At 44.1% G+C, this 26,557-nt stretch overlaps 1 protein-coding gene across 3 annotated transcripts in view; it reads left to right on the top strand.

The window, feature by feature from the left end:
- prdm6 (PR domain containing 6) overlaps positions 1–26,557 on the top strand; it is a 91,096-nt gene that overhangs the window by 5,529 nt on the left and 59,010 nt on the right. For all 3 annotated transcript variants that reach the window (XM_008419500.3, XM_008419501.3, XM_081610997.1), the window contains 3 exons: positions 6,301–6,449; positions 7,819–7,977; positions 26,353–26,480. In XM_008419500.3, the coding sequence (XP_008417722.1) occupies positions 6,301–6,449; positions 7,819–7,977; positions 26,353–26,480 (436 nt within the window). The remainder of the gene's footprint in view (positions 1–6,300; positions 6,450–7,818; positions 7,978–26,352; positions 26,481–26,557) is intronic.

Genomic DNA, 26,557 nt, shown 5'->3' with positions numbered 1-26,557 from the left:
TTTTTCTAAGTAAGATGCAGTTTGGTCAGATCCGGTCAGACGTGGTTTTATTGGAGGAGGAGGAGGAGGAGAAACGGGACGATGAAGAGCAGAAAGCACCTTCGTTAGTGGCTGAAGCGTTCAGAGGAAAGGCAGCGGGCGGCTCTGTCTGCTGCTGGTTCTGCTGGTTCTGCAGATGTTCTGTTTGGGCTCATCATCTTTTGGTTCAGTGTCTTTCATCTTTATTTTTCTCACGTTCAGAGTTTTAAACATGAAAAAGCAAAATTAATATTTAAATTAATGATGAAAGTTGCCAGCCTTGAAGACAACCTTCAATATTTTAATTGTTCTTATTATTTATTACAGGAACTTTTTCTGTTCTTCTGGCTGAAACTTGTTTAATTCATGGTAGTTTTACTTTAGACAAAATTAATTAACTGAGCAAAAGTTCAGCTTCCAAAACGAAATGATTTCTGATACTTAATGCCATTTTATAGCACAATGAAGTTACGTTGAGTACTTTATATAAAATATGATTTAAAACCAAATGTACTTCCTGATTTAATGTTTTGAAATTGGGCCTCTGTCTCTTTAAAAACTCCTGCTCTTTCTGAAGCTCCGCCTTCAGGAAGTGATCTGAACATGGCTCCTCTATTTACCTTTAACAATGTTTTTATCAGCGTTTCACTGAGAAGTGGCTCCTGTATTGAGCTCAGTACATGCAGATCCACCAGGTGTTTGCTAATTGCTGCTGGCTAGTCTGAAGGAGCTGGGTGGGGTCGTCGTCTGCTTCGTGAGGTGGAAACTCGTTGGCTTGGAAACTGCAGGTCAGAGGAGGAGCTGCACCTCGAAGGCGGGGCTAGGTCCACCCAGGTGTTTTGCAGCTTAATGGTTGCCATGGAAATTAAATGATTTCTCAAACATGCATGAAGGAATGAAGGTAACACTCCAGGTGTGTTTTTGATGAGGGAACATCATAACATGATGTAAAGCTAAAAAAAACCCATCAACTTACCGTAATACTGCAACTTTAATTTTACCAATGACTGGAAAGTGTGCAGTGGTGCCCTTCAAAGGTGGCCACGCGGGGCCATGGACCCCCTGGTAAAAGGTTGGAATGCCTCAAACGGCCACTAGAGGGAGCTTCATCAGACGCTGGCAGAAGCCTCTGACAATCAGGCAGCATTTGGTGGAGTTTTGTGGAGGTCAGATGGAGGTTGACAGCTGGACTGTTTGTCAAAAATGGGTTCATGATGACACCTGCTGATGTCACATCCTGATTCCTTCATCTTCTAGTGAAGTGGTTCCTACTCGACAGCACTGCACTTCAGAATGGGGGAATAATGACATCATAGACAAAGAGCAGAAAACCCAGAATTTAAAGAATATATTTGTAAGTTTTGCTTCAACTGCATTAAAAAAAATCCAATAGAAAATCATCCATCCATCCATTTTCTGTACACCCTTGTCCGTCAGTGGGGTCAGGAGGTGCTGGTGCCTCTCCAGCTGGCGTTCTGGGTAAGAGGCGGGGTCACCTGGACAGGTCACCAGTCTGTCGCAGGGCAGCACAGAGACACACAACCATGCACACACACACTCACACCTAGGGACAATCTGGAGAGGCCAATTAACTTGACAGTCATGTTTTTGGACTGTGGGAGGAAACCAGAGTACCAGGAGAAAACCCACCATGCACAGGGAGAACATGGAGACTCCATGCAGAAAGACCGGGAATTGAACCCAGAACCTTCTTGCTGCAAGGCAACAGCTCTACCAACTGCACCACTGTGCAGCCCCAATAGAAAATCATTATTTACATAATGCAGCGTCTGCAGCAGCATATAGAAGCAGGACAGACCTTCCTGCTTCCATTTCACTTAAAAGTTGCTAAAACTTTACTGAAAATCACTAAAGGATTATTCCCACCTGTTTAATTTACTTTAATCCAACTCACCGCAAGGCATTCTGGGTAAATACAATGAAAACAAACGTGCTAGCTTAGCGCTAGAGGGAGAAATGATTCGTAGTACTTAGTGAAAGACTAAAGAGAAATCCTTCAACTGATAAAATCTCATTCCACTCCATCTTTGTTAACATTTGTGAAGAAGGAAGTTGCTCTCAGTGTCTTCAGAGGTTTTCATGTTGTTTCCTGCAGTGGTTCTTGGTGGAGCGCCCCCACAGGCGAGGAGGGGAACAGGCTGCTGAGGGGGTTTGGTTGGTTTGACTGAGAGCAGAGAGAAACAGAACCACAGCAGCTGGAGCTGGAACAGATGCTGCAACTTTGGTACCAACTGAACAGTCCACCGGACTACCAGGTGTGAAAACACCTTAAATCCGATGTGAAAATTGTCCAATCAGTGGCTGGAATGTCATGAGGACGTCTGTGATCCTGCACATCAGATTTTTACTCAAATTGTTTCAGTTTCTGCTGCTTAGAGGAACGCCTACTGGTACTCGGCATTAGCTGTGTTATTGCATAGATACGCAATTTATTTCTTTATAGAGTCAGTTTTAACTTATTTGGGTTTTTTCAGCTGTTTTTCAAGCATTTTTCTCTGTGGGCTGAAACTGCTTCTGTCTCACCTTTAACCAATAAAGGCTTTTATTTGTTCAACCTGATTCCTGCTGCCTTTAGCGAGGAGCCCAGAAAGTGTCATCCAGGAGAGTCCGGATCAGATAGACATGTTTGGGCTCAGTGTGTGGCCGCTCTTCATCTAAACTGCAAACAAACACAGATATCATCCATAATCATCATCAGATGACTGGACTGCGGGAGAGTCCAGGAGTTTGTTACTGAACCTCTGGTTTCAATGCTTCAGCTGGCAGCAGGTCAGGAAATGATGCAAAATCTCAACAGGGGAGTCACAGAGCGTGTTGTGAAACCGGCTAATTCTCATTACTACACTGCAAAATGTTTCAATTAGAGCAACCATTAAAAAGCTCTCTGCAGCAATCCTGTAAATTAGAACGTTTCCCTCAGATTCCTCTGAGAGTTCTGGGAACAGAGCGACTCAGTCCGTCTGCTGGAGGTGGACCGGAGAACCGAGTCCGAATCACAGACGGCCCGGCTCAGCCTCATCAGCACCGTACCGGTCAGGACTACAGCTGTTGATGTAGCCCTGAGGCGGCGTCCGGCGTGAGGAGGTTTATGTTTTAGAAAGAACAGAATGAAATGACAGCTGGACGTGTTTGTAGCTGCTAGCATGTCTTCCAGGTCGGCTTGGACATTTATCATATGGTTTATCATTTAGCCTGAAAAATGTCCTATCATGGTGGGGCTGTGATGTGATGCATTTCTCTGACTCAGGCTGCTTTCATAATTTTGAGCCATTGTTTACGTCCTGATTTATCACTTCTGGCTTCTTCTGTGCAGAATCAGGATGCATGTCTCACAACAATGACGTAAAGGTCAGAATAAATGCGAAATGACTGTTCAGGCTGCAGACGCTTCGAAAACAATCAGATACTTATTTGATTTAGTTCCGCATTTGGAAGTGGGAGGCATTGGATATCAGAACTGTGTCACTCAGAGGGCTGAGAAAACCTCTGATTTGGGTCTCAGCCGCCTCTCTGATTCTGTGTTTTGTTGTTTTTATCAGTCATTTCTTGCTGTTCTGAGTTTTTTTTTTTTTAGGTTTCTCTGTTTCAATCTAACTTTGGTCACTGTGGGTCTGATTTCCTTCTGCAGTCCATCCTTGTTCTTCCTGGAGAATCTGAAACCTGTTCTTGAGGTTTCCGTATACCTTGTACTTTCTGATGATGCATAAATCTGTTTTTTCAGGTGAAACACTTTCAGCAGCAGTTTTCTGTCATTTTGATGTCGTGATGGTTGCATGATTCTTTGCTAGCATAAGAGGAAAATGGTTTAGCTCAGGTTTTGGAGGAACAAGGCTGATAATTATATCAATGGATGGATTTTATCTGCATTTCTTTATATTATTTCTATTATTTTTTCATACCACCTCGAAAACATTTTGTAATGAACTTCGTAAAGCAGAAAGTATTTAAAACACAACTATCCCTGCAAAGCTTCTGGCTATTAAATGATTTTGTTAGTTTTCTTACACTCATGTGGAAACTTTTCGAGTACTCACGCAAACGTCTCCACTTTAGGTGAATCCCAGATTTCTGTCCTTAAAATCAAAACAAAAACAAACAAAAAGCCATCATTAACAGAAACACATGGAGAATTTTTCCCATTTACTCAGCCATGAACCAGGGCTGCACTTTGCGGTTAATAAATGACTTTAATATGATTTAATTAACTCCCATTCATCATGGTGTAAAAGCAGCTGCCAGTCTATCAAATGGAAAATGTTTTCATTTTGGGAAAGTCAGAAAAAACAACATTCACATCCTGTTTCTCTCAGCCTTTGTGGGAGTTTTCTGTCCAGATAATCATCTCTCATTATGTTGCTACAGTCAATTAGCATCCATTACTGTCAGACTGCATCTGTAAGTAAATGTTGACACTCACTAACTCCAGGCAATATGCTGCGCGCTACATTAGCGTAGAAAAACACCACAGAGGACTTTTTTCCCCTCATTTGGACTTTATTGTGGAAACAGGATCCTTTTTTCATCAGTTTCAGTTTTTCACACAGTCAGGAACAAAATAATTCCCGTGGAGCGTTTTAAAAAAAAAAGGTTTTAAAGCAGACGGGGCCAAACTGTGGACTTGCCTGTTGGTTGTTTTAAGGCCTGGAGATTGAAAACTAAAAGTCAGGTTTTTAAAGACGGTGAGTAAAAAACACACAAGGAAAACCTAATACTGAGCAAAACATCAAACAATGCTAACTTAAAACTACTAAACACATTAAGAGATGAAAAGCCAAGCTAATGCACAGGTCAGTGAAATTTCTAAAAAGTGAATAAATAAATAGGTGAATTGATAAATAAATGAAATTGAGAAAAAAATGAAAAATGATACGTAAATTAATGCATGGGAAAATCTTTCTTCTTCTTTTGCGTCCCTTCACAATAATGTACTGATCAGTTCATGCAGCATAAATTAATACTGAGAGTCTTTCATTATACTTTCTGCTATAACGTAAGGCTTCGTAAGGTTTGTCCTTGTTTGTGAGATCTCTGAAGTTTTATTTCTTCCTTAGGATAGAAATGCACCACAAACCTTTGTGCAAAAGCAAAACAGACCAAACATGGAATTTCCATCTCTTTTAAGATGTAAACAAACTTTCAATAAGAAGGAAAGAAAAAAAATATACATTTATAAACTATCTGGACTATTTCTGAGTTATAGTCACGGGGTAATAAAGTCAGATCTGACAGTTTTGATTGTGTCTCTTTTGTGTTGGTTAATAAAAGGCTGTTTTCATTTGCAGCTCCATCTCAACCTCACACAAACATGAACATGCAGTAAATAAATCGATTTTCAATCAATTTTTACACCAAAGAGCCAAGAATACATAAACACGTTTTCACTGAGGCTCTTTAAATGTTTATAGATTTGAAAATTTAAACTCTTATTTGTAACTGTGTACAAAATAGACCAGTAAATACTGCTGTAAGTTTTGCGAGGTAACGCAAAAGATTTTTTTCTCCCCATGTCCCTTAGCGGCCTCCGTACTAACCTTCTGTTTCAGTTTGTTTTTCACAAAAACAGACGCTGGTAAGTTATTTAGAAATGCTGTAAATTGTTTATGTTTTATTTATTTATTTTTTGCTTTAGTGTTTCTAACTGTGCGAGGTTTCTGAGGGATAAAAATAAAGTTTGAAAGATTTGTTGCAGTTATAGCTGAGCTTGCTAGCGTTAGCAGCTCTAAGCTAATGGTTTCTTCCAGAAACTTCGTTCACGCTTAGCATAACGTAACATTTCACAAAACCGGCGTAATGATGAACAAATAAATAAATAAAAAAACTAGTTTGAAATAGTAATAATCTGTCGAGACTGAAAATCCTGAGCTTTGAAATTTTGAGCACTAAATTAGCAACAAGTGTCTAAATCTGGTGAACGGAAAGTTAGCAGGTGTCAGTTGATTCACACCGTAGTTTTTAATTGAACGGGACATTTTAAAGCTATTTTTACATGTTGATGAGCAAGTTTATATCTGACTTAAATGCTGGTGAAGACCAGAGCTGCTGTAAATAATGCATAATTGTAGCATCTTTGGATAATTTGTGGTGAACATTTGGAAATGTTGCTGTATTTGATTCTGCTCGTGTTGAATGTTGTGCTAACTGATTAATGTGTTGGTGATTCTAGTTGTGTAATTCAAACTAAATAAATCAAAAGTGTCACTCGGAGACCTAACTAACGGAGAGCACACAGTTAAACTTTAAAACTCTTCCGTTTCTCTGCAGGTTGCGACATGTGTGCAGATAACAGGAACGGTGAGTGTCCGATGCACGGCCCTCTTCACTCGCTGCGCCGCCTGGTGGGCACCAGCAGCACTGCAGCGCCTGTTCCTCTGCCGGACGTCCCTGATTGGCTGAGGGATCTGCCCAGAGAGGTGACGTCTGCATACCTGTCTCTCCTCTGAAATGTGAACTATTTATGTTTGTTTGGAGGAAATCTTGAGGCTCAAAGATAAAGATAAAGTTAATATTTTCAGGTTGCAAATTTAATGTGTTGCTAAGCCTCTAATTTACTGATCAAATTTAATGTTTACTCTGCTTTATGAGGTCTTTACACACACAAATGTAAACTATCAGATAACATCTGAATTGGACCTGTCACTACGCATCATTTAATAACGATAAATTAAAATCAAGTGGTCGTCCTGCCTCAAGTGGAGGAGTTTAAGTATCTGGGGATCTTGTTCATAATGAGGGAAGAAGGGAGATCGACAGGCGGATTGGGGCAGCGTCTGCCGTGAAGCGGGCGCTGTACCAGTCCGTCGTGGTGAAGAGAGAGCTGAGCCAAAAAGCGAAGCTCTCGATTTACCGGTCGATCTACGTTCCCACCCTCATCTATGGTCATGAGCTTTGGGTCATGACCGAAAGAACGAGATCACGGGTACAAGCGGCCGAAATGGGTTTCCTCCTCCGCAGGGTGGCTGGGCTCTCCCTTAGAGAGAGAAGCTCGGTCATCCGGGAGGGACTCAGAGTAGAGCCGCTGCTCCTCCACGTCGAGAGGAGCCAGTTGAGGCTCGGGCATCTGGTCAGGATGCCTCCTGGACGCCTCCCTGGTGAGGTGTTCAGGTCCCACCGGGAGGAGGGGAGACCCAGGACACCTGGAGGGACGATGTCTCTGCTGGCCTGGGAACGCCTTGGGATTCCCCCGGAGGAGCTGGAAGAGGCTGGGGAGGGAAGTCTGGGCCTCCCTTCTGAAGCTGCTGCCCCCGAGACCCGACCCCGGATAAGCGGAAGAAAATGGATGGATGGATGAAATTAAAATGAGCTCAATAAATTTCCATTTTTAGAATAATTGTTTTCTCTTTTGTCTTCTCTGTTTCGAAGGACAATTTTCATAATTCATTTTATTTGTTGCTTTGTTCATTTATTTTGTCTTCCAGTTCGTGGGTTAAATGTTAATCAGAATTTAAAGTTTACTGATTTTTAAAATGTGTTCTTGTATTATTAGGCGATTAGCATTATGTTATTGAAAATGGTCTCAAAACAACAATATTATCGTTTATCACAATAAGTTATTTTATTCTCACAGACATAATCTGAAAACAAAACAAAAAAAAAAATCAAAATAACCAAAAGATGAATAAAGTTAAGAATAAGAATAAAGCATGGTTAGATGATGAAACATAAAGATTTCTCAGTTAATCTCAGTTTATCTCCATCATTCTTTCTGCTGCATTATTTTTAAGCTGTGGATCAAAGAGCCAGACTGCAGAGTTTTAATTAGCTGTTCCTCGTTAACTGCAGGTGTGTCTCTGCACCAGTACGGTTCCCGGTCTGGGTTACGGGATCTGTGCCGCCCAGAGGATCCCTCAGGGAACCTGGATCGGCCCGTTCCAGGGCGTCCCCCTCCTGGTGGACAAACTGCACTCCGGGGCCGTCAGGAACACCAGACACCTGTGGGAGGTGAGTTCATCCCAACGCCTCCGAGTGACGACAAAAACTTTGGATCCGGTCAAACTGAGACGATGCTGAAGAAAATATGCAGAGAACCCAAACACTGCAGTCATGTCAGGGTGGCACGACTTGGACTTGATTTTACTCAAAAGTATCTGTCTAGAAAATTACTCAAATAAGAGTAAAAAACATTTAGGTACAAAGTTACTCAGGTACTGAGTTACTGATCAAATTATCAATCACTTGATATTCAAGAATGACATCATCAGACAGACCAAAATATAAAGTTAAGTGGAAATTTTGTCATTTCCACGGCAAAAATGGCAACAATTCATACAAGTAACAAAAAATTACAAAATCAGGCAAAAGAAAATTTTTTCCAAATCATCCATCCATCCATCCATCCATCCATCCATCCATCCATCCATCCATCCATTCATCCATTCATCCATTTTCTTACACCCTTGTCCCTCAGTGGGGTCGGGAGGTGCTGGTGCCTCTCCAGCTCATGTTCCGGGCGAGAGGCGGGGTCACCTGGACAGGTCACCTGGACAGGTCGCCAGTCTGTCACAGGGCAACACAGAGACACACAACCATGCACACACACACTCACACCTAGGGACAATTTGGAGAGGCCAATTAACCTGACAGTCATGTTTTTGGACTGTGGGAGGAAACCGGAGTACCCGGAGAAAACCCACCATGCACAGGGAGAACATGGAGACTCCGGGAATCAAACCCAGAACCTTCTTGCTGCAAGGCAACTGCTCCACTGTGCAGCCTTTTCCAAATCAGTTTCTTTCAATAAAAAAAACTTAAAGCGTAACAAAAACTGCAGGTGAGTCTGTCTGGTGAATTTATGGCTAAAACATTAGTTTTTCATTCAGTGGGTAGAAAATCCAGAAATTTTACTGAAGAAAGAGTAAAGATACTTCATAATAAAATTGGTAAAAATACTCCAGTAAGTATATGTTTTCAAAAAGTGACTGAAGTAAATGTAATGGAGTAAATGTAACTAGTTACTACCCATGTACATATTTACATGTGATCTGATTGAAGCTTACTTGACGTGACCTCAGACATCCATCATTACACTTTTTGATCTCATCATAGAGCTGATAAATGTGATCATTTAAGATTTTTAAAGTTCAAACTGGATGTGAGGGATGCATGTCTGTGTTAGCAAGAGAGGTGTCATGGCCGCTGTCATGTCTCAGATCATTGATCAGAGCAGATTGTATTTACATGCAGAGGCAGGAGAAAGTCAATGTGGCCGTTAGAAACAGCTGCATTAGCATGAGACAGCGGGGCGGGACTGAGGCATGCTGGGAGACGGACACAGAGACAGATGAGTCCCCGGTGACTGAGCCGCTAAAGGTCAGCCTGGCGCTGCCGACCGGACATCAGTCTCTCTGCTGCTGAACGGTGGAGGGGAGGTCAGAGGTCAGCGGAACCGAGGGGACACAATGGCCGAGTCTGGCAGCAGAAAGCAGAACCTAAACATGGAGGAGGAAAAGGTTTATTGATGATGTTTTTAATGTAACGAGGAACTGTTGGTCGCTAACAGGATTCATCTCCATTTCTTTAGTTGAAATTATGAAACATCTGAAAGATAACGAGCAGATTTTAGCTCGGAGAACTGCTGGCTGAAAACCCGGCATCAGAAACCAGCTGAGTAATCTGATCCTTCCTGATGTTCTTCTTAAAGACTCGACTTTCAGATCCGTTCATCTTCTAATCGTTGTTTTAGGCCTGAAGTCGTCGAGGCACAAAATGGATTTTGTCTGGAAAAGTTTGGAAGTTTGGAAACGTGTAGTGACCGTTTCCCTCCACTTCGAAATGTTGAGAGCCTGCAGATTTTTGGGCAAACCTGTATGGAAACATTTTACAGAACAAAATTATGCCACTTATTATCTAATAAATTGTCAGTAATTTTTTTTGGCACAGTTTATTTGGACCCGGCGCGTTTATTCTGGACCCTGTTTGGCCCTCAAACCAGCCTTTGGATCTCGTCGGCCCTGGAGAAACGCTGATCCGATAATCTGCCTGTACCCGTTGCCACGGTATCGGCTGCCAGGCTGCAACCGGTCATTAGGTCCATCGATGAAGAAACGGTGCACACAGATCTCATTAAAACCAGCGGCTGCTAAACGCTCTTATTGACGCCCCCCAAAACAGGAAGTGATGTCTGTCCTATAGCCAATCAGGGAGCTTGTGTCATGTTGTCTATGGCATTCAGGAAGGGCCAGCTTTAATTGAGATACTTGCCGTTACGTTTGGATGCAGCAGTAAAGGATTTTCTGGTGCTGCAGTATTTTACGACGAGATAAATTGATCTCCTTCCAGGAAGAGTTACGGAGGAATAATCCTGCGTCGCTCCGACCCGAGGCGCCGTGACAAACGCTCCGTTTTCCTCCGGTGATTACGCTTCAACTCTGAATAAACACACAAATTAGATTTTTCTGTAGAAGAGAGACTAAATGTTGAAGGTTTATTTCAGGTTTAGTGAACAGATAAAAGCATCTTACATAGTGAATGATCGTAATTAATAGATGAGATATTTTACAGTTTGAAGCTTGAGCTTCAGTTGCATAAATACGTTTGGTGGTGGCAGCCTGGCGGTACAGCCTGGCGGTGGCAGCCTGGCAGTGCAGCCTGGCAGTGTAGCCTGGTGGTGCAGCCTGGTGGTGGCAGCCTGGCGGTACAGCCTGGCGGTGGCAGCCTGGCAGTGTAGCCTGGCGGTACAGCCTGGCGGTGGCAGCCTGGCAGTGCAGCCTGGCAGTGTAGCCTGGTGGTGCAGCCTGGTGGTGCAGCCTGGCAGTGTAGCCTGGTGGTGCAGCCTGGCAGTGCAGCGTGGCAGTGCAGCGTGGCAGTACAGCCTGGCGGTGGCAGCCTGGCAGTGCAGCGTGGCAGTACAGCCTGGCGGTGGCAGCCTGGCAGTGCAGCCTGGCAGTGCAGCGTGGCAGTACAGCCTGGCAGTGCAGCCTGGCAGTGTAGCCTGGTGGTGCAGCCTGGCAGTGCAGCGTGGCAATGCAGCGTGGCAGTGCAGCGTGGCAGTACAGCCTGGCGGTGGCAGCCTGGCAGTGCAGCCTGGCAGTGCAGCGTGGCGGTACAGCCTGGTGGTGGCAGCCTGGCAGTGCAGCCTGGCAGTGCAGCGTGGCGGTACAGCCTGGCGGTGGCAGCCTGGTGGTGGCAGCCTGGCAGTGCAGCGTGGCGGTACAGCCTGGCGGTGGCAGCCTGGCGGTGGCAGCCTGGCAGTGCAGCGTGGCGGTACAGCCTGGCGGTGGCAGCCTGGTGGTGGCAGCCTGGCAGTGCAGCCTGGCAGTGCAGCGTGGCGGTACAGCCTGGCGGTGGCAGCCTGGTGGTGGCAGCCTGGCAGTGCAGCGTGGCGGTACAGCCTGGCGGTGGCAGCCTGGTGGTGGCAGCCTGGCAGTGTAGCCTGGCGGTACAGCCTGGCGGTGGCAGCCTGGCAGTGCAGCCTGGCAGTGTAGCCTGGTGGTGGCAGCCTGGCGGTGGCAGCCTGGCGGTTCAGTGGCTCAGATCACTTCCAGTTCAGAATGATGTATTAGTTTCACTGAAACAAACTAGAGAGTCCGTCTGCTGGAAGTCCACATTCTCATAGGACAGCAGATCACTGTGAGTTACAGTCCAATCGGTTCTTTTGAGTTCTGCTGCCTTGTCTGAGTTCCTGTCAGATCAAAGTCCAAACATCTAAAAACTCACACAAATAAGGAAACTTTTCTGAACCTCTTAGAAAAAACGGAGACGTTTGGTTCCTGCTACGGTTGATGTTATAAAGGACTGGGTTTGCATCAGAGAAGCTTTCAGACGGACGGTTTGTGCTGATTGGCCGGGCCGGGCCGGGCCGGGCCGGGCCTCGCGGCGGGATCGTTCGGGCCGGTCCTGATTGAAAAGAATGTGCAGTAAAAACAGGAGAAACGCTTGGATGCCCGCGGCTCTGACCTCTCCCCGCTGGCTTCTGCTCACTTTTTCTTTTGGAGACATCAGAGGCCCAACTGCTGGAGCAGAGAGAGAAAAAACAAGAGACCAACATCTAAACTTCAGAACAGCTTCAGGGAAAATATTTGGCCAGTGCGGGACGCTGATGGGACGCTGACGGGACGCTGGAGGACGGAGGAAAATCCAAAACGCCGGTCGGCTGTTGGCTTCACTCTGCCTGGTAAACTGTTTTCTTTGTGTGCGAGTGTTTGTCAGTCCGTCCATCATGGCGTTGCTGCAGATTTCCCCCTGACTCTGTTTGCAGCGGTTTGTGGTCGCAGCGTTCGCCGCAGCGCTGCTATGCTTTCTGACTGATGTCATCATTTCATGTTTGTTCTCTGGGTTTTATTAAAGGCTCCCATCGCCTTTGACATCATCGCTCTGTTTACAGAATCGTAAATGGTTTCTGTCAGACATCAGATGGTTTTCTACATGCTTAGATTTCAGTGAGGCAAACGTGTTTTTATCACAATGATGATATGAAGAATCTGCAGCTGTTAATGTTCCTCGATGGGAACTTGTGTCTCCTGCAGAAGTTCAGGCGTTTTCTGGTGAACTTTCCAGGAACTCAACCACTATTTTCCTCCTTTTCTCTTCTTCCTGCGAAGAGCTGCGTCTGTTTGTGCTGCATCATGTTTTCACACGTAGGCTGATAATGTCCAGTTTAAATAACGGAGCCCAGAGATTAAAGTGTTTTTCATGGCTGATGTTGTCACTGCATTCTTGCACTGTTGTAATTCCACAGCCGTGTTTTTCTAACACCGTCTGTTTCTGGCTCTGTATGAAGTTTTTGTTTTTTTATTGATGTTTCCCAATCTGTGGTTCTGGTAACATCCAGTGGGACGTCGTGGTGCTCAACCTCTGGACCTCAGTAGTTACACTAGAATTAGTATTTTTCTTAAAAAGCATCTTTAAATCTCATAAAGGCTCAGAGCAGCTGTTTGCTTTACAGCTGGTACTTTACTGTTCACTCAAAAACATTTGAGCCGCATTTAGTTGTTTATTTTCTTTTACTCTTTCAGTCTCAGAAATCTTTCATTTTTTTACATTTTGAACTTAAATGTGTGAATTTGGGTGAGATAAACTTAAGATGTGTTAACGTTTTGCTAATTTTGTCTCCAAGAGTTGAATAATGAGGGTTTTTAAGTTAAAGAAGGAAAAGGAGTGGGGATTATTTCCCAGGATGCTTAGCGTCCTGTTACTTTGACTGTCCTCCTGTGTTACTAGCTGAGGACGATGTCTGCTCACGCTGCTGAAGCTCGGTTCAGAATTAGTATTTCAGCAAAAAGTCATTGTAATTATTATCATTATTATCAGGTTTTTTATTTATGCTGTTCAATTTGAATCAAGAATTTAAATTAGTGGAAATTAAGGTAAGTAAATTAACTCTTAAGTTTAAAATGTGAGCTTGTTCAACTAGATGGAAGCAGTTTTTGCATAATGTGAAATAATAATGTGGTTTAAAATACAGCATTAAGTTTAATGAGATATATAAAGTTATAAACAATTTTTATATAACTCATGTTTTGTTATTACATCAACTTAATGTTTTTCATTTCTGAGTTAAAAAAAATTCTAGTTGACTTGATTTTTTTCAGGTTAAACTATCTTCAGATGTTTTACAGTGCAGGTCTATCAAATCTGTACCTGCATATTTTGGTTTTGTCATTTTGTCAGTCAAAACACAATTATCTCTATTATGGTGAGTTTACGGTCATTTTTCCTTTTCTCCACACAGAAAATAAAAACAGTGAACATAATTAAAATAAATATTTTAAATAAAAGAACTGAAAATTATGCATATAATCGTTTTTAGCTTCTAAGATGTCTGCTAACAAATTATGGATCATAAAATAATTACAGTAATGATTGTGTGATGTTTTTACTGCGTGTCAAGTGAAGCCTGGTGTAACTCAGTTTGTAACTTGAGCCGCTGAGAACTGTAAAAAATGTGTGAAAACCAGAAGCTGAGAAAAAGCGAACTTGTGAAAACATTTTGATAGATGGCCTCCAGCTCGTCCTCTTCTCTCACTTCGTGGAAAAACGTCTTGATGTCGTCTGGATTTCTGTTGTTTATGGTTGATGTGAGTCACATGATCATTTTATTATGATCTTATTGCTAATAGGACGCCAAACTGTTTCACCTATTAGCTAAATTGTTCTGACAAAACAGCAGAAACTGGGAGGGATTGTTGTAACTCACAGGTGTCAAACTCAAGGCCCGGGGGCCAAATCTGGCCCGCCATAGCTTTTTATGTGGCCCTCTGGACTCCAAATTACATCAATGAGTCCTTCCAGTTTTTCACAAATCTGCAAAAATCACACAAAGTCAACAAATTTCCACATTTTTGTCCTGATTTTACTGCTAATTTTCTCAAAATTGGTCAAAAACATTGAATCCGTAACTGATGCAGCGAGTGATAAAGAGTCACATTTATCATACATTAGTGTAAATACTGTAAAAAAAACCCAATTATAAATATTTCTTAATTTTCACCACAAAATTTGTCATTTTGATTGCAAAAATAAACACTAAAATAATCACAAATCTTGGAGGAACAGCTATTTATTGATATTTTAACAGTTTTATTGGTTTTATCAATAGATTCTGGTGCAACCGGCCCTTTAAGAACATTCAGATTTTTGATTCGGCCCAAAATCAAAATTAGTTTGACACCACTGTTGTAACTAATGCAGCATTTTTCTACAATCAGGCGGAGGAAAATCTGTGGGATAATTTAATATCGTCTTGTTCTGGATTTTCTGACAGCTTTGATACTTTCATCATCTCTGGATCCTCATCCGATCTTTCTCTGAACCCATTTCTCCTGAAACTTTTCACATTAAACATAATTTATTTCAGCTGATACACAAACACAGTTTCCTGTTTCTGAAATCTTTTAGTTTTCCATCTTGATGTGTTGTTTGGTGAAACTGTTTCTCGTCATGTTTGACTCTGTGACACGTCTGACTGAGAACAGCGGACATGTTTGTGTGCGGCGCCGGTTTGCCTCCTGTAATCCTCTCCGTTGTTGCAGCCGTGTTTCCTGTTGGAGCTGAAAGCAGCCTGCTCTGAGCTGACTGGACAACAAAATACGACTTACAGTGAAAAAGAGGATTCCGATCAGCTCCATTTGAAAATTATTGCCTCTTTTTTCACAACATGACTGGAGGTCTTTGCTGCAGGTGTCCAAACTGTTGGCTTGGGGGCTAAAAATGTCACGTTGAAACGACTCTGAGGGCCACAAAATCCTAATAGCAAAAATGAAAAAACTGTTTTACCTGCTAAATAAGAGATAAACTGAAAACACAATATTTTAAAGTATTGAGCAAAGCAGTCGGATTCCTCTAGATGAGATGTTCAGATTGTAGATTTAAAACAAAAAAGGTTTGTCGTATAAAAAAACCTTTAACTATACAGTGAATTTTTCATCTTCTGATTTATTTTTTTGTCTTTTTAGTAACAAGATCAGAACATGGCTCAGTCCAGCGTCAGTTTGAGCTTATTAACCTAAAATGCTCAGGTTGTGTTTTAAGTCACTGGAGGTTTTTTTGGTGTTAATAGAAGTTCAAACCTGGATGAAGACTTTGCGTTGCTCCATCAGTGAAAACTTCACCCAACATGGTTTTTAAATCCCATCAACTGGCCTGTGATCGAGGGCCGCTCTGACTTGTTTTGAGGTCCACAAACGGCCCGCGGACCGCACTTTGGACATCCCTGCTCTACTGTTTAGTTTTAGGTTTTAACTGGTTTGATTTTTCTGCGCCGTCCATCTTGTTTTGTGTTTTTCTGTCATAAAACGGCGAGGCGGACCCGGGAGAGGCGGTGACCTCTGGGTCGCCTGCGGTCGGCTGCAGTGAAACCGCCGTTCGGCTCGGCGCTGTTTGGTTAAACCCTCCCTGTGAGTCGGATCGAAGCCGCTCTCATTCCTCGCTCTGTGTGACTTCACTCTGTAGGCCCGATAACCGCAGGGCGCTGCAGAACAAAGCCCGGGGCTTTCCGCCAGGACCGGCGTGTCAGAATAACACGCATGTGTTCATATGTGCAGCCTCTTCATTAACCGCCGAAGGTTTGATCTGCGTGTTTTCCTCAAACTTTCTGCTGTTTCTGCAGCAGCTCCACCTGCTGTGACGAGCTCCAGTAACTACTGTTTTCTTTAAGTCTGAAAATGTGAAAGTTTTATGATGTTTAGTCTGTAAATAATTGACAAGGTGTGAAAAATTCATTTTTTTAAAAAGCTGGCGACATTCTGGGAGGGTTTTAAAAACATATTCTGGAAACGGGAAAGCAAACCATCCCACATCTCTAGCAGATTTGTAGAAGCTCACATGTGTTGCTTTATTTGGCTCTGAAGGATCTCGCCTCTGCATAAAACTGCTAAAATGGTCCGCAGACAAAAACGATGTAAAATCTCTTGTTAAAGCAGTTTTCAGCGGTCAGTGCAACACGTCGTCTGCAGCTTCATGATGAGAGATGCTCAGCTAGACAGCTGGTGAACGTTATTTACCCAGAACCTCTGCAAACAGCAGATCTGTGAAAGGAGAAGAAAGGACAGCAAACATCAGAGAGGAGGGAAAGGTGCTGAACACCAGGAGGAAAACCTGGAGACGGAGTCACTGCAGAGCCATGAATGTTCACAACCTCAGCACAGAGTTTACAGCTAAGTGTGATACATGGATCGGCACGGAAATGTTGCTGCGTTACATTGAGAAACTCACAGAGACGTTCTGGCTTGTTTTACAAAAAAAATATGAAAAACTGATTTTTTTTTTTGTCTTTTTCCAAAATTAACAGTTTTTTATCCTTTTGGAGATGCTTGTCTCGTTTATCAGAAACAATCTTATTGGTTGAAATAAGTTTTAATTTAATAATATTAAATCTGGGAGGAGTATGAACACTGTCAGGCTTTAACTGTACGAGGACGTTCAGAGGATAATGTAGTAAACATTAGATCACAAAGGATGTTTCTCAGTTTCACAGGGAACCAACCGTCTGGCCTGCAGGTCCATCACCAGCCGTCCAGTTCAATGTCTGACTTTTATTTCATGTTTCATGTGAAACTTACAGAGACAGCAGCTGATTAGTCAATAGTTTGATCCGTTTGGACTGATGGATGCAACACTGTGGGTGGTGTTAGTGGGTGGTGGGGCCCTGTCCTGTCCTGTCCTGTGGGTGGTGCTAGTGGGTGGTGGGGCCCTGTCCTGTCCTGTCCTGTGGGTGGTGTTAGTGGGTGGTGGGGCCCTGTCCTGTCCTGTCCTGTCCTGTGGGTGGTGTTAGTGGGTGGTGGTGCCCTGTCCTGTCCTGTGGGTGGTGTTAGTGGGTGGTGGGGCCCTGTCCTGTCCTGTGGGTGGTGTTAGTGGGTGGTGGGGCCCTGTCCTGTCCTGTGGGTGGTGTTAGTGGGTGGTGGGGCCCTGTCCTGTCCTGTCCTGTCCTGTGGGTGGTGTTAGTGGGTGGTGGTGCCCTGTCCTGTCCTGTGGGTGGTGTTAGTGGGTGGTGGGGCCCTGTCCTGTCCTGTGGGTGGTGTTAGTGGGTGGTGGGGCCCTGTCCTGTCCTGTGGGTGGTGTTAGTGGGTGGTGGGGCCCTGTCCTGTGTTGTTGCGTCACTCTCTGCTGCCTCCAGATGGAAACTGTTTGGTGTCGACGCTGAGCTGCATCAGAGTCGGTTATCCAAATATTATCGGCTGCGTTGGACGATTATTGCCGTCCTGATTTATGAGCGAACCCAGCGGGCCGCTGAGAGCCCGGTCAGACGCTGAGAACCCGGTCAGACGCTGAGAGCCCGGTCAGACGCTGAGAGTCCGGTCAGACGCTGAGAGTCCGGTCAGACGCTGAGAGTCCGGTCAGACGCTGAGAGTCCGGTCAGACACTGAGAGTCCGGTCAGACGCTGAGAGTCCGGCGGGCCGCTGAGAGCCCGGTCAGACGCTGAGAGTCCGGTCAGACGCTGAGAGTCCGGTCAGACGCTGAGAGTCCGGTCAGACGCTGAGAGTCCGGTCAGACACTGAGAGTCCGGTCAGACGCTGAGAGTCCGGCGGGCCGCTGAGAGTCCGGTCAGACGCTGAGAGTCCGGTCAGACGCTGAGAGTCCGGTCAGACGCTGAGAGTCCGGTCAGACACTGAGAGTCCGGCGGGCCGCTGAGAGTCCGGTCAGACGCTGAGAGTCCGGTCAGACGCTGAGAGCCCGGTCAGACGCTGAGAGTCCGGTCAGACGCTGAGAGCCCGGTCAGACGCTGAGAGCCCGGTCAGACGCTGAGAGCCCGGTCAGACGCTGAGAGCCCGGTCAGACGCTGAGAGCCCGGTCAGACGCTGAGAGTCCGGTCAGACACTGAGAGTCCGGTCAGACGCTGAGAGTCCGGCGGGCCGCTGAGAGTCCGGTCAGACGCTGAGAGTCCGGCGGGCCGCTGAGAGTCCGGCGGGCCGCTGAGAGCCCGGTCAGACGCTGAGAGTCCGGTCAGACGCTGAGAGTCCGGTCAGACACTGAGAGTCCGGTCAGACGCTGAGAGCCCGGTCAGACGCTGAGAGCCCGGTCAGACGCTGAGAGCCCGGTCAGACGCTGAGAGTCCGGTCAGACGCTGAGAGTCCGGCGGGCCGCTGAGAGTCCGGCGGGCCGCTGAGAGCCCGGCGGGCCGCTGAGAGCCCGGTCAGACGCTGAGAGTCCGGTCAGACGCTGAGAGTCCGGCGGGCCGCAGAGAGCCCGGTCAGACGCTGAGAGTCCGGTCAGACGCTGAGAGTCCGGTCAGACGCTGAGAGTCCGGCGGGCCGCAGAGAGCCCGGTCAGACGCTGAGAGCCCGGTCAGACGCTGAGAGTCCGGTCAGACGCTGAGAACCCGGTCAGACGCTGAGAGCCCGGTCAGACGCTGAGAGTCCGGCGGGCCGCAGAGAGCCCGGTCAGACGCTGAGAGTCCGGCGGGCCGCTGAGAGTCCGGCGGGCCGCAGAGAGCCCGGTCAGACGCTGAGAGCCCGGTCAGACGCTGAGAGCCCGGTCAGACGCTGAGAGCCCGGCAGGCTGCTGAGAGCCCGGTCAGACGCTGAGAGCCCGGTCAGACGCTGAGAGCCCGGTCAGATGCTGAAGTGGCTCTGGCTTCACGCGGAGCCCCGACTGTTGCTCTTGGGCACGTCGGCGGCGGCGATGGCAGCAGAGTTTATAAGGCTTGCAGCTGAAAAGTGAACACCTCAGTGACACGCTGCTGCGTTTGAAGGAGGGAACAGCAGGAAGAATGAGCAGCTTTGTGGCTTTGCTTTGGTTTGGCGAACGCTGGTTTTATTGCAGCAGAGCTGGTATGGGAACAGATGGCCGAGATACCTCACACGGAGCTGAGGACTTGGTAAAGAAGTCTAAAAAATATTAAAGTTAGGTTTTAGATTTGGCAGGAAGAACCTGGAAGGTTTCCTCAAATGGTTTGTATTTAATGGAAAGACGGGAGTTGTTGAGAGGTGGATGGGGAATGTGATGGAAACGCAGAAATCTGTTCAAAGGAGCAGCTTTAAGCTCTTGGTTATAGAGAAAATGCAGATTGCAGAGCTTAGAGGTAATGATTTGAAAATGGAGACTGAATGAAATAAACGACCACAGGGACATGAAAAATCCCAAGTTAAAAAAAAAAGACTTTCTGTGACTCAAACATCAAGCATTTGGACTTTCTTCTGTTTATTTTAAGTCATTGCCAATTTAATCATATGTTCAAAAATGTAAACTTTTCACTGTTTTATGGAAACCGTCAGTGAAAAATGTTTCTGCTGTTTGCAGCAGAAAAGTGATGGATGTTAGACCCACTAAGCAACAAACAGAAACTAATAAACGGCTTTTCCTCTTTATAGGTCCCACCAAACTCAAATCAATGTGTTTACAGTTTCTTCTCAGCTTTTATGCCGTCCAGAAAAAACGTTTGCCATGTTTATTTTCTGTTGATAGGCGGAAAATGAGATTTTTTTTTGTTCCGTATTTTGTTCTCTGGCTTTGAAATGTAAATCCATTCTGATTCTGGTTCCACATCAACAGATATTTAGCTAAACAGATAGTTTCTCTGTGCATTTCCTTTTCACATTAAAATAGTTTTTTTTAATTGAGGATAAAAATATAATTTTAAAAACGTGTGTTTAGAGATAAATAAAGACAATTACAGAGATCTGATGATCACTTTGCATTGCAGGGAAAAACCCAGTAATGGTTCCATTGTGTTTTCTTTGTTTCAGATTTAATTCAGATATGAGGAGGTTGAGAAGTTGTGTGTGAATGTTTGACTGTTTGGATAAACGGCTACAGACGTGTGGATTCAGATCACTGTCTCCTGCCGTGAGATGACGGGAGCAGCAGAAGGTGGAGCAGGAATGGTGGGATAAGCAGGAGGAAGATGAAGAGAACAGATAACAGTAGAATTAGTGAGGGTTCATTGATTAGCTGTAGAACAGAAGCCTGTGATCATTGATTGGCTCTCAGGGGCAGTTTTACACAATCTGGAGTAAAAAAAGAAAAATGGAAAAGAAAGAGACACCGATGTGTTCAGCACGGCGCCGATTCCTCTAAGATCTACCTCCTGAATAGATGAGCTGAGGGCAGAGGATTACCTGGTTTTGGTTTGTTTGGTAACTATCTGCCGTTACTGTTCAGATAAAAAATGTTTCCTTGTTTTGCAGAACTTCTCACTGAATTAAAGCAACTTCTTCAGTCCAGAGAGAAACATGGCTTCAGATGGGAGATGGTTCCATGTTATGGTGCAGAAATACTTCAGCTTAATTCAATTCAAAGATATTTTTCAGAGTTGCAGATGCTGATGGAAGGAAGGATCTCCTGTAACAGTCAGTAGTGCAACAGGTAGAAGAAGCCTCTGACTGAAGCCAGTCTCGTGCTTCATCTTCGCCGGAGCATCCTGTCTCACCTTGTTTGGCCCTTTTACAGTGTCCACCGCTGTATTAGTTTAAATTAAGAAGTTGCTCTGGGATTTCCTGTTTTACCGCCACATAGTATCTCTTGATTAATCAATGACAAATCATTGATTATGTCACATTTCAAAATAAAAGAATTAAATTTAATCTGAAAACTTCCTAAAAATCCATCAAATGTTGTCAAAAGCAGCCTAAATTTTAACATTTTGCCCAAACCTAGAAGCCCAACTGGGCGCCTACCTGTCCAACCTGGCAACACTGCTGTTCAGTGTTTTTTGTGTTGTTGTCTGGCAGTGTCACAGCGCCACCGATTGGCCCGGCAGACCTACTGCACCATTTCCTTTTCCTGACGCACCTTTTTTCTGAATCATTTACAAAAGTACATTTGGAGGTTTCTGTGAGTCGCTGCACCTTTGTGATGAAGAGACGATGTAGTGGCGTGAACATAAACTTTGGGAAAATCTAAAGTTAATGAGACATCTTGAGAGAAACGAGTTCAGTGAAAAAGCATGACTTTAGTTTGAGAGACTCGTTTAGACGGAGTGATGAACTCAGACCCAGTGAGGGTTTCAGGATCGTTTAGCTTGTTTTGGAGCCCGATGGCGACCCCTGTGGTGAATCAGTAGAACTGCAGGTTAGTTTAATAATAAAACACTCACCATGAGAGATCTATGTTGATCTGATTCTCGTGTCTTTTCAGCCAATAGATTTGTAGCTTTATGAACCATATTTTACTCCGGAGTCTAAACAGTTTTTACATTTCAAGTTATTTTTTTACTTTGATTTACATTCCTAAAGAAATCCAAGATGCTGTTTTAAGTAGAGAAATACATTTTTCATGTTGCTTTCTCAGCTTTTTAGTTTGAAACTATTTACCAAACTTGATCCCACGGCCACATCTGCTCAAATGTAATAAATCTTTGAGGCCTGGACACAAACAGCCAGAGGGACCGAGCTGAGCTGACGAAGAATTAGGTGTTAAAACCGCTTCAGATACACCGACTTTACTTACGTGTGTGTGATCTGTGTGTGTCGGAGAGCTGAAACACCTTCAGACATGATAACTCACAGCTGCATTAGTGGCTTAATGACATCCACTCTGTGATAAAAGCTCAGCTGCTCGTCACACACACATCGTCCTCTGACGGCCAAGCAGCCATTTACATGCCAGCGGTGGAGCAGAGCTGCACTCAAGGGTTTGAACTGATAACTGAAGAACATTCCTCACACACACACACACACACACACGCACACACACACACACACACACAAACTTTGAAATAGCTGTTCAGATGGGACAAAATGAAGATTTAGTCTGTAATGATGTCAACAGGTGAAAACACTTCAGTAAACACCTGCTGTCAGTTGAAGCTGCAGATCTCTGATCGTTTCCAGTCGGGATGCATCAGCGCCTCAGTTTCTAACGAAAGACGTTTGTGGAATAAAACTGTGTTCATGCCACCTCTGTTTTATTTTGGCGGGTCTGGTTGCCTTATGTGTCTTTCTGCATGGAGTCTCCATGTTCTCCCTGTGCATGGTGGGTTTTCTCCAGGTACTCCGGTTTCCTCCCACAGTCCAAAAACATGACTGTCAGGTTAATTGGCCTCTCCAAATTGCCCCTAGGTGTGAGTGTGTGTGTGCATGGTTGTGTGTCCTGTGTGTCTCTGTGTTGCCCTGCGACAGACTGGCGACCTGTCCAGGGTGACCCCGCCTCTCGCCCGAAACGTTGGCTGGAGATGGGCACCAGCAACCCTCCCGACCCACTGAGGGACAAGGGTGAAAGAAAATGGATGGATGGATGGATGGATGGATGGATGGATGCCTTATGGTGTCAGAGCTGAGCTACATGAGGGAACCTGGACATTTTTCCTGTTGCCCAGTTGTATTTATTAAATGAATGTAATGTCAGGCAACATCTGAGATTTTCATTTTAAGAGAATCCAATATTTGTTTCCTGTTCTCTTTTAAGTTTAGATTTGTGTTCTCTTATACTCGTACTAATATTTTTTAACGTACTATAATTGAGAAAATTTAGAAGAAATATTTATTTAAAATATTTAACAGTAAGGATGCAAATAATTGATTTATGATTAATTATCGATTAATGGTTTATTAGAATAATCAGCTGATAACATCCGTTTGGAGCTTCTGTCAGTGTTGCAGTTTGGCGTCATCCAGAAGAGGGCGCTGCTGCTCTTCCTTAAGCAGAACCAGTTGATGGTTCTAAGGGAAATAATCATGGCAGGGGCATCCCAGAACAGGAAAGTTAAATGACCCAAATGCAGCCTGGTGCCTGTTTATGTTTTATAAATATGTCAAAGTTAATAATGTGAGAAAACCAAAATTTTCTGTTTGTTCAGTCAGTATTTAATACAACTGACACAGTAATTGTTAAAATATAGCAGATGTACTTCTTTTTTTTTAATTCAGGAAATTATGAATAAATATCTATCGATGTTAGAAGGAAGCCGATAAAAGACAAAACTCAGGATTTTAAGAAAACGGCTGCTTTCAATTAATCATTAGTCAATCAATAATAATGTGTCTTTAATGTTGGTCTGAAGTTGACTGATCAACTTCAGACTAACTTTATTCTCTGTTGTGCTGATCAAGTATATTTCTGAGACATATTGAGAATTATTTCCTAAAATTAAGTAGAATGCAGCTACAACTAATAAATTCATATTCTAATATTTAAGAAAATATTCAGACTGATCCTCTTTCTTTGTCCTGAACCGTTAAATAAAGAGACATCAGACTGTTTGGATAGATAAATGGTAAAAGATGGAACAGAGTATTTCCTTTACCTGTTCTGATAATTGATCAGACGAGGGAGAAGATGCTGAGATAATCAGGTTGTGAGAAAACGATGGACTCTCCAGCAGCTGATGTGTGTGAAAATAAAGCTTTGTGCTGCATCTGTTCAACACAAGCCGAAGCTGAACTAGAATAATTTATGGAGTTTTAACAACAACAACAGAAAAATGACAGCTGGAGCTGTGAGCCTGGCAGCGTTTGCAACATTTTGTAGCCGTTGAACTAAACAATATGAGATCTTTGGTCGTTTGTCTTTCAGATGGAATTTCTCAGCGATGGATTCGATAAACACAGGCGGCCAAAAAAACCTGACAGAACAGCATGGAGCTAGAAACCAGCTGTTAGCTTCAGAAGCATCACTGCACAGGCAGCAGGAAGTTTCTCAGGCGATAAAAAGCCTTCTGATCGCTCTCACTGCCTTGGAAAATACAGGGTTCAAACACAAACTGACCTAAACACTGAGAGTCATCAGAGTTTTAAATGTCTGTGATTTAGGTGAACAGGCATTCAGTTTATTTAAAATGGACCCAAATACTCTGGTGTTGTTTTGGTGAGGCTTTGACTGACTGAAGTGGTCAGGATGGGATCAGACATTAGAGATTCTTGTTCTTAATCTTCCTCCTCCTTTTTCCTTAATTTGAGTTTTATTCATAACATCCCCATTTAAATCACTAGTAACACAGATGTAAGCAGCAGCAGGGACTTCATGCTGGTGAATTTTGCTTTGGATGCCAGAATATTTATAAGTCCAAACAGCCACAGCATCATCCCAGAGTTCATCTTCATTTTACTTAGGCTGTTTACTCACCTTATGGTCAATTTGGTTAGATTGGGGACCAAATTGTTACATTTTCAGCTGCTGCGTTTTGCTTTCACACTGCACTGTCAGACCAACCAAACCAGCTGAAAAACCTGTTCCCCTCCTCACCTGTGGGGGCGCTGCAACAAGCACCACTGAAGGAAACAACACAAAAACCTCTGAAGACGACGCTGAGTGCAGCTTCCTTCGCCAAATGTAAACACAAATCAGATTTTAGCGGTTGGAGGATTTCCCTTTTTTGTCTTTAGTGAAAGACCACAAGTCATTTCTGCTGCTAGCGCTGAACTAACACGTTTGTTTTGGTTGTGTTTACCCAGAATGCCCTGCGCGTTAGTCCACTTCCTGCTTTTGGACCAATCTACTGTCTGTTTGGCGTTCACGTGCATTTAAACTGCACCACAGTCCACTTCAACCAAACAGAGTTGAAGTGGCTGAATTTGCTTCTTTGGTCCACATCAGAGTTTGATTACACATTCACACCTGCCCAAACGAACCGGACCTTCTGGACAAATGGGCTCACGTTGGATTAAAGTGGCTGGTGGGAATGCAGCCTTAAAGTGATGAATCTTCACCAAATAGACATGAGACCACTGACGGACGAGCAGGAGGAGCCGTCTCTCCATCTGCCTCGATCAGAGCTCATTTATGTGAGAAAAACATTTAGGAATGGATGCACATCGTAAACTTTACAACCAATTAAAGCGTGGACACAATAAACCTTCAGCCACCATCAAGGTTGATTTAAAAAATAACTTTAACTCATGATTAAGACCGACTTGTTACAGGATGTTATCTGTGGATGGGTAACAGGTGTAATGAATTGCATCACCTGATTGATGAATGTAGCTGCAGCACAGGACAGTTTGACTGGGCAGCTCAGTTCATCAGAGCTGACTCCCCCCTGGTTTACTTCATGTTCCTGAGGTCGACTCCTCATGTTCAGTGATGAATCTGTTGGGTTTCTAACAGATCAGATAACCACTGAGATAAAACCTGAGAGTCTGCAGACAGACTGACAGTGACAGACGTTGCAGTGCGACATACTGAGAATAATGAATGAGGCTGTTTCCTTTGATTCCCACAGTCATTTACTGCATTGATTGTTTGCAGGCTGTATGGACAGAACAGAGGCCGGCTATTGGCTCAGGTCATCACCTTATAAACACACTCGACGCCTCCTCAATACAGTCACACTGCATCACCACGGATGGATGGAGGGATGGATTAATAATGAACACACACACACACACACAGAGGCTGGGTGAGATCGAAACGCTTTAACTGCTTATGATCACTATTAGCTGTGAATCCTCGGCTTTCTGTTGATGTACGAGTTTCATCATCATGTTTTCCACCTAAAGTCGACATCAATTCTGTGCTGCTCAGAGCGTCCAGGTCTGCAGATTAAATTATATTCTGAGCTTAAAGAAGCCGTCCTGACAAAGCCAAATAAAAACAACATTCAGAAAAATACTGGCCAACAGAACACATAGAAATACATTTATTCATTTATTCATTCATAAACGTGACTGAAAATGTCAAATGATCATGTTTTAGAGGAATTTTAGAGTTTTTATCGTTTTATTTGGTTTGACTGTTTTAATGTTTTTGTGCCTCTTCTTGGTGACTCTGGTCAGTAATACCAGACCTGCTAACCTGACTAACACAGCAGGAACGGGTCCCATCTATAGGTCTAGGCTCCAGTCTGGTACTTGTGGGGCCCAATTTGGACCAACAGTAGGTCAAGGTGGAAACCCATTCTTGAAAAAAAAAAACCCTGTACAATTTCAGCTAGTAAAACTGTTTTAAACTAAATATAAACTAATTTAAATGCCAGTTACATACACCATTGTTTCTGTGTGTTCTAGATCTATGACGCAGAGGGAACGTTGCAGCACTTTATAGATGGAAACGATCCCAGTAAATCCAGTTGGATGAGGTACATCCGCTGTGCGAGACACTGTGGGGAGCAGAACATGATGGTGGTCCAGTACAGGTAAGAACCTCTGATGTTCTCCGATGCAAAGTTGGCATTTTTCATAAAAGTAACTTTGGTTGTTTTGTTGTCAAAAT

This window comes from Poecilia reticulata, chromosome 9, assembly GCF_904066995.2.
Source record: "Poecilia reticulata chromosome 9, P_reticulata-male-v2, whole genome shotgun sequence".
Lineage (NCBI taxonomy): Eukaryota > Metazoa > Chordata > Actinopteri > Cyprinodontiformes > Poeciliidae > Poecilia > Poecilia reticulata.
Note: the sequence above shows the minus strand (reverse complement) of the source record. Positions and strands in the feature narration are given on the sequence as shown.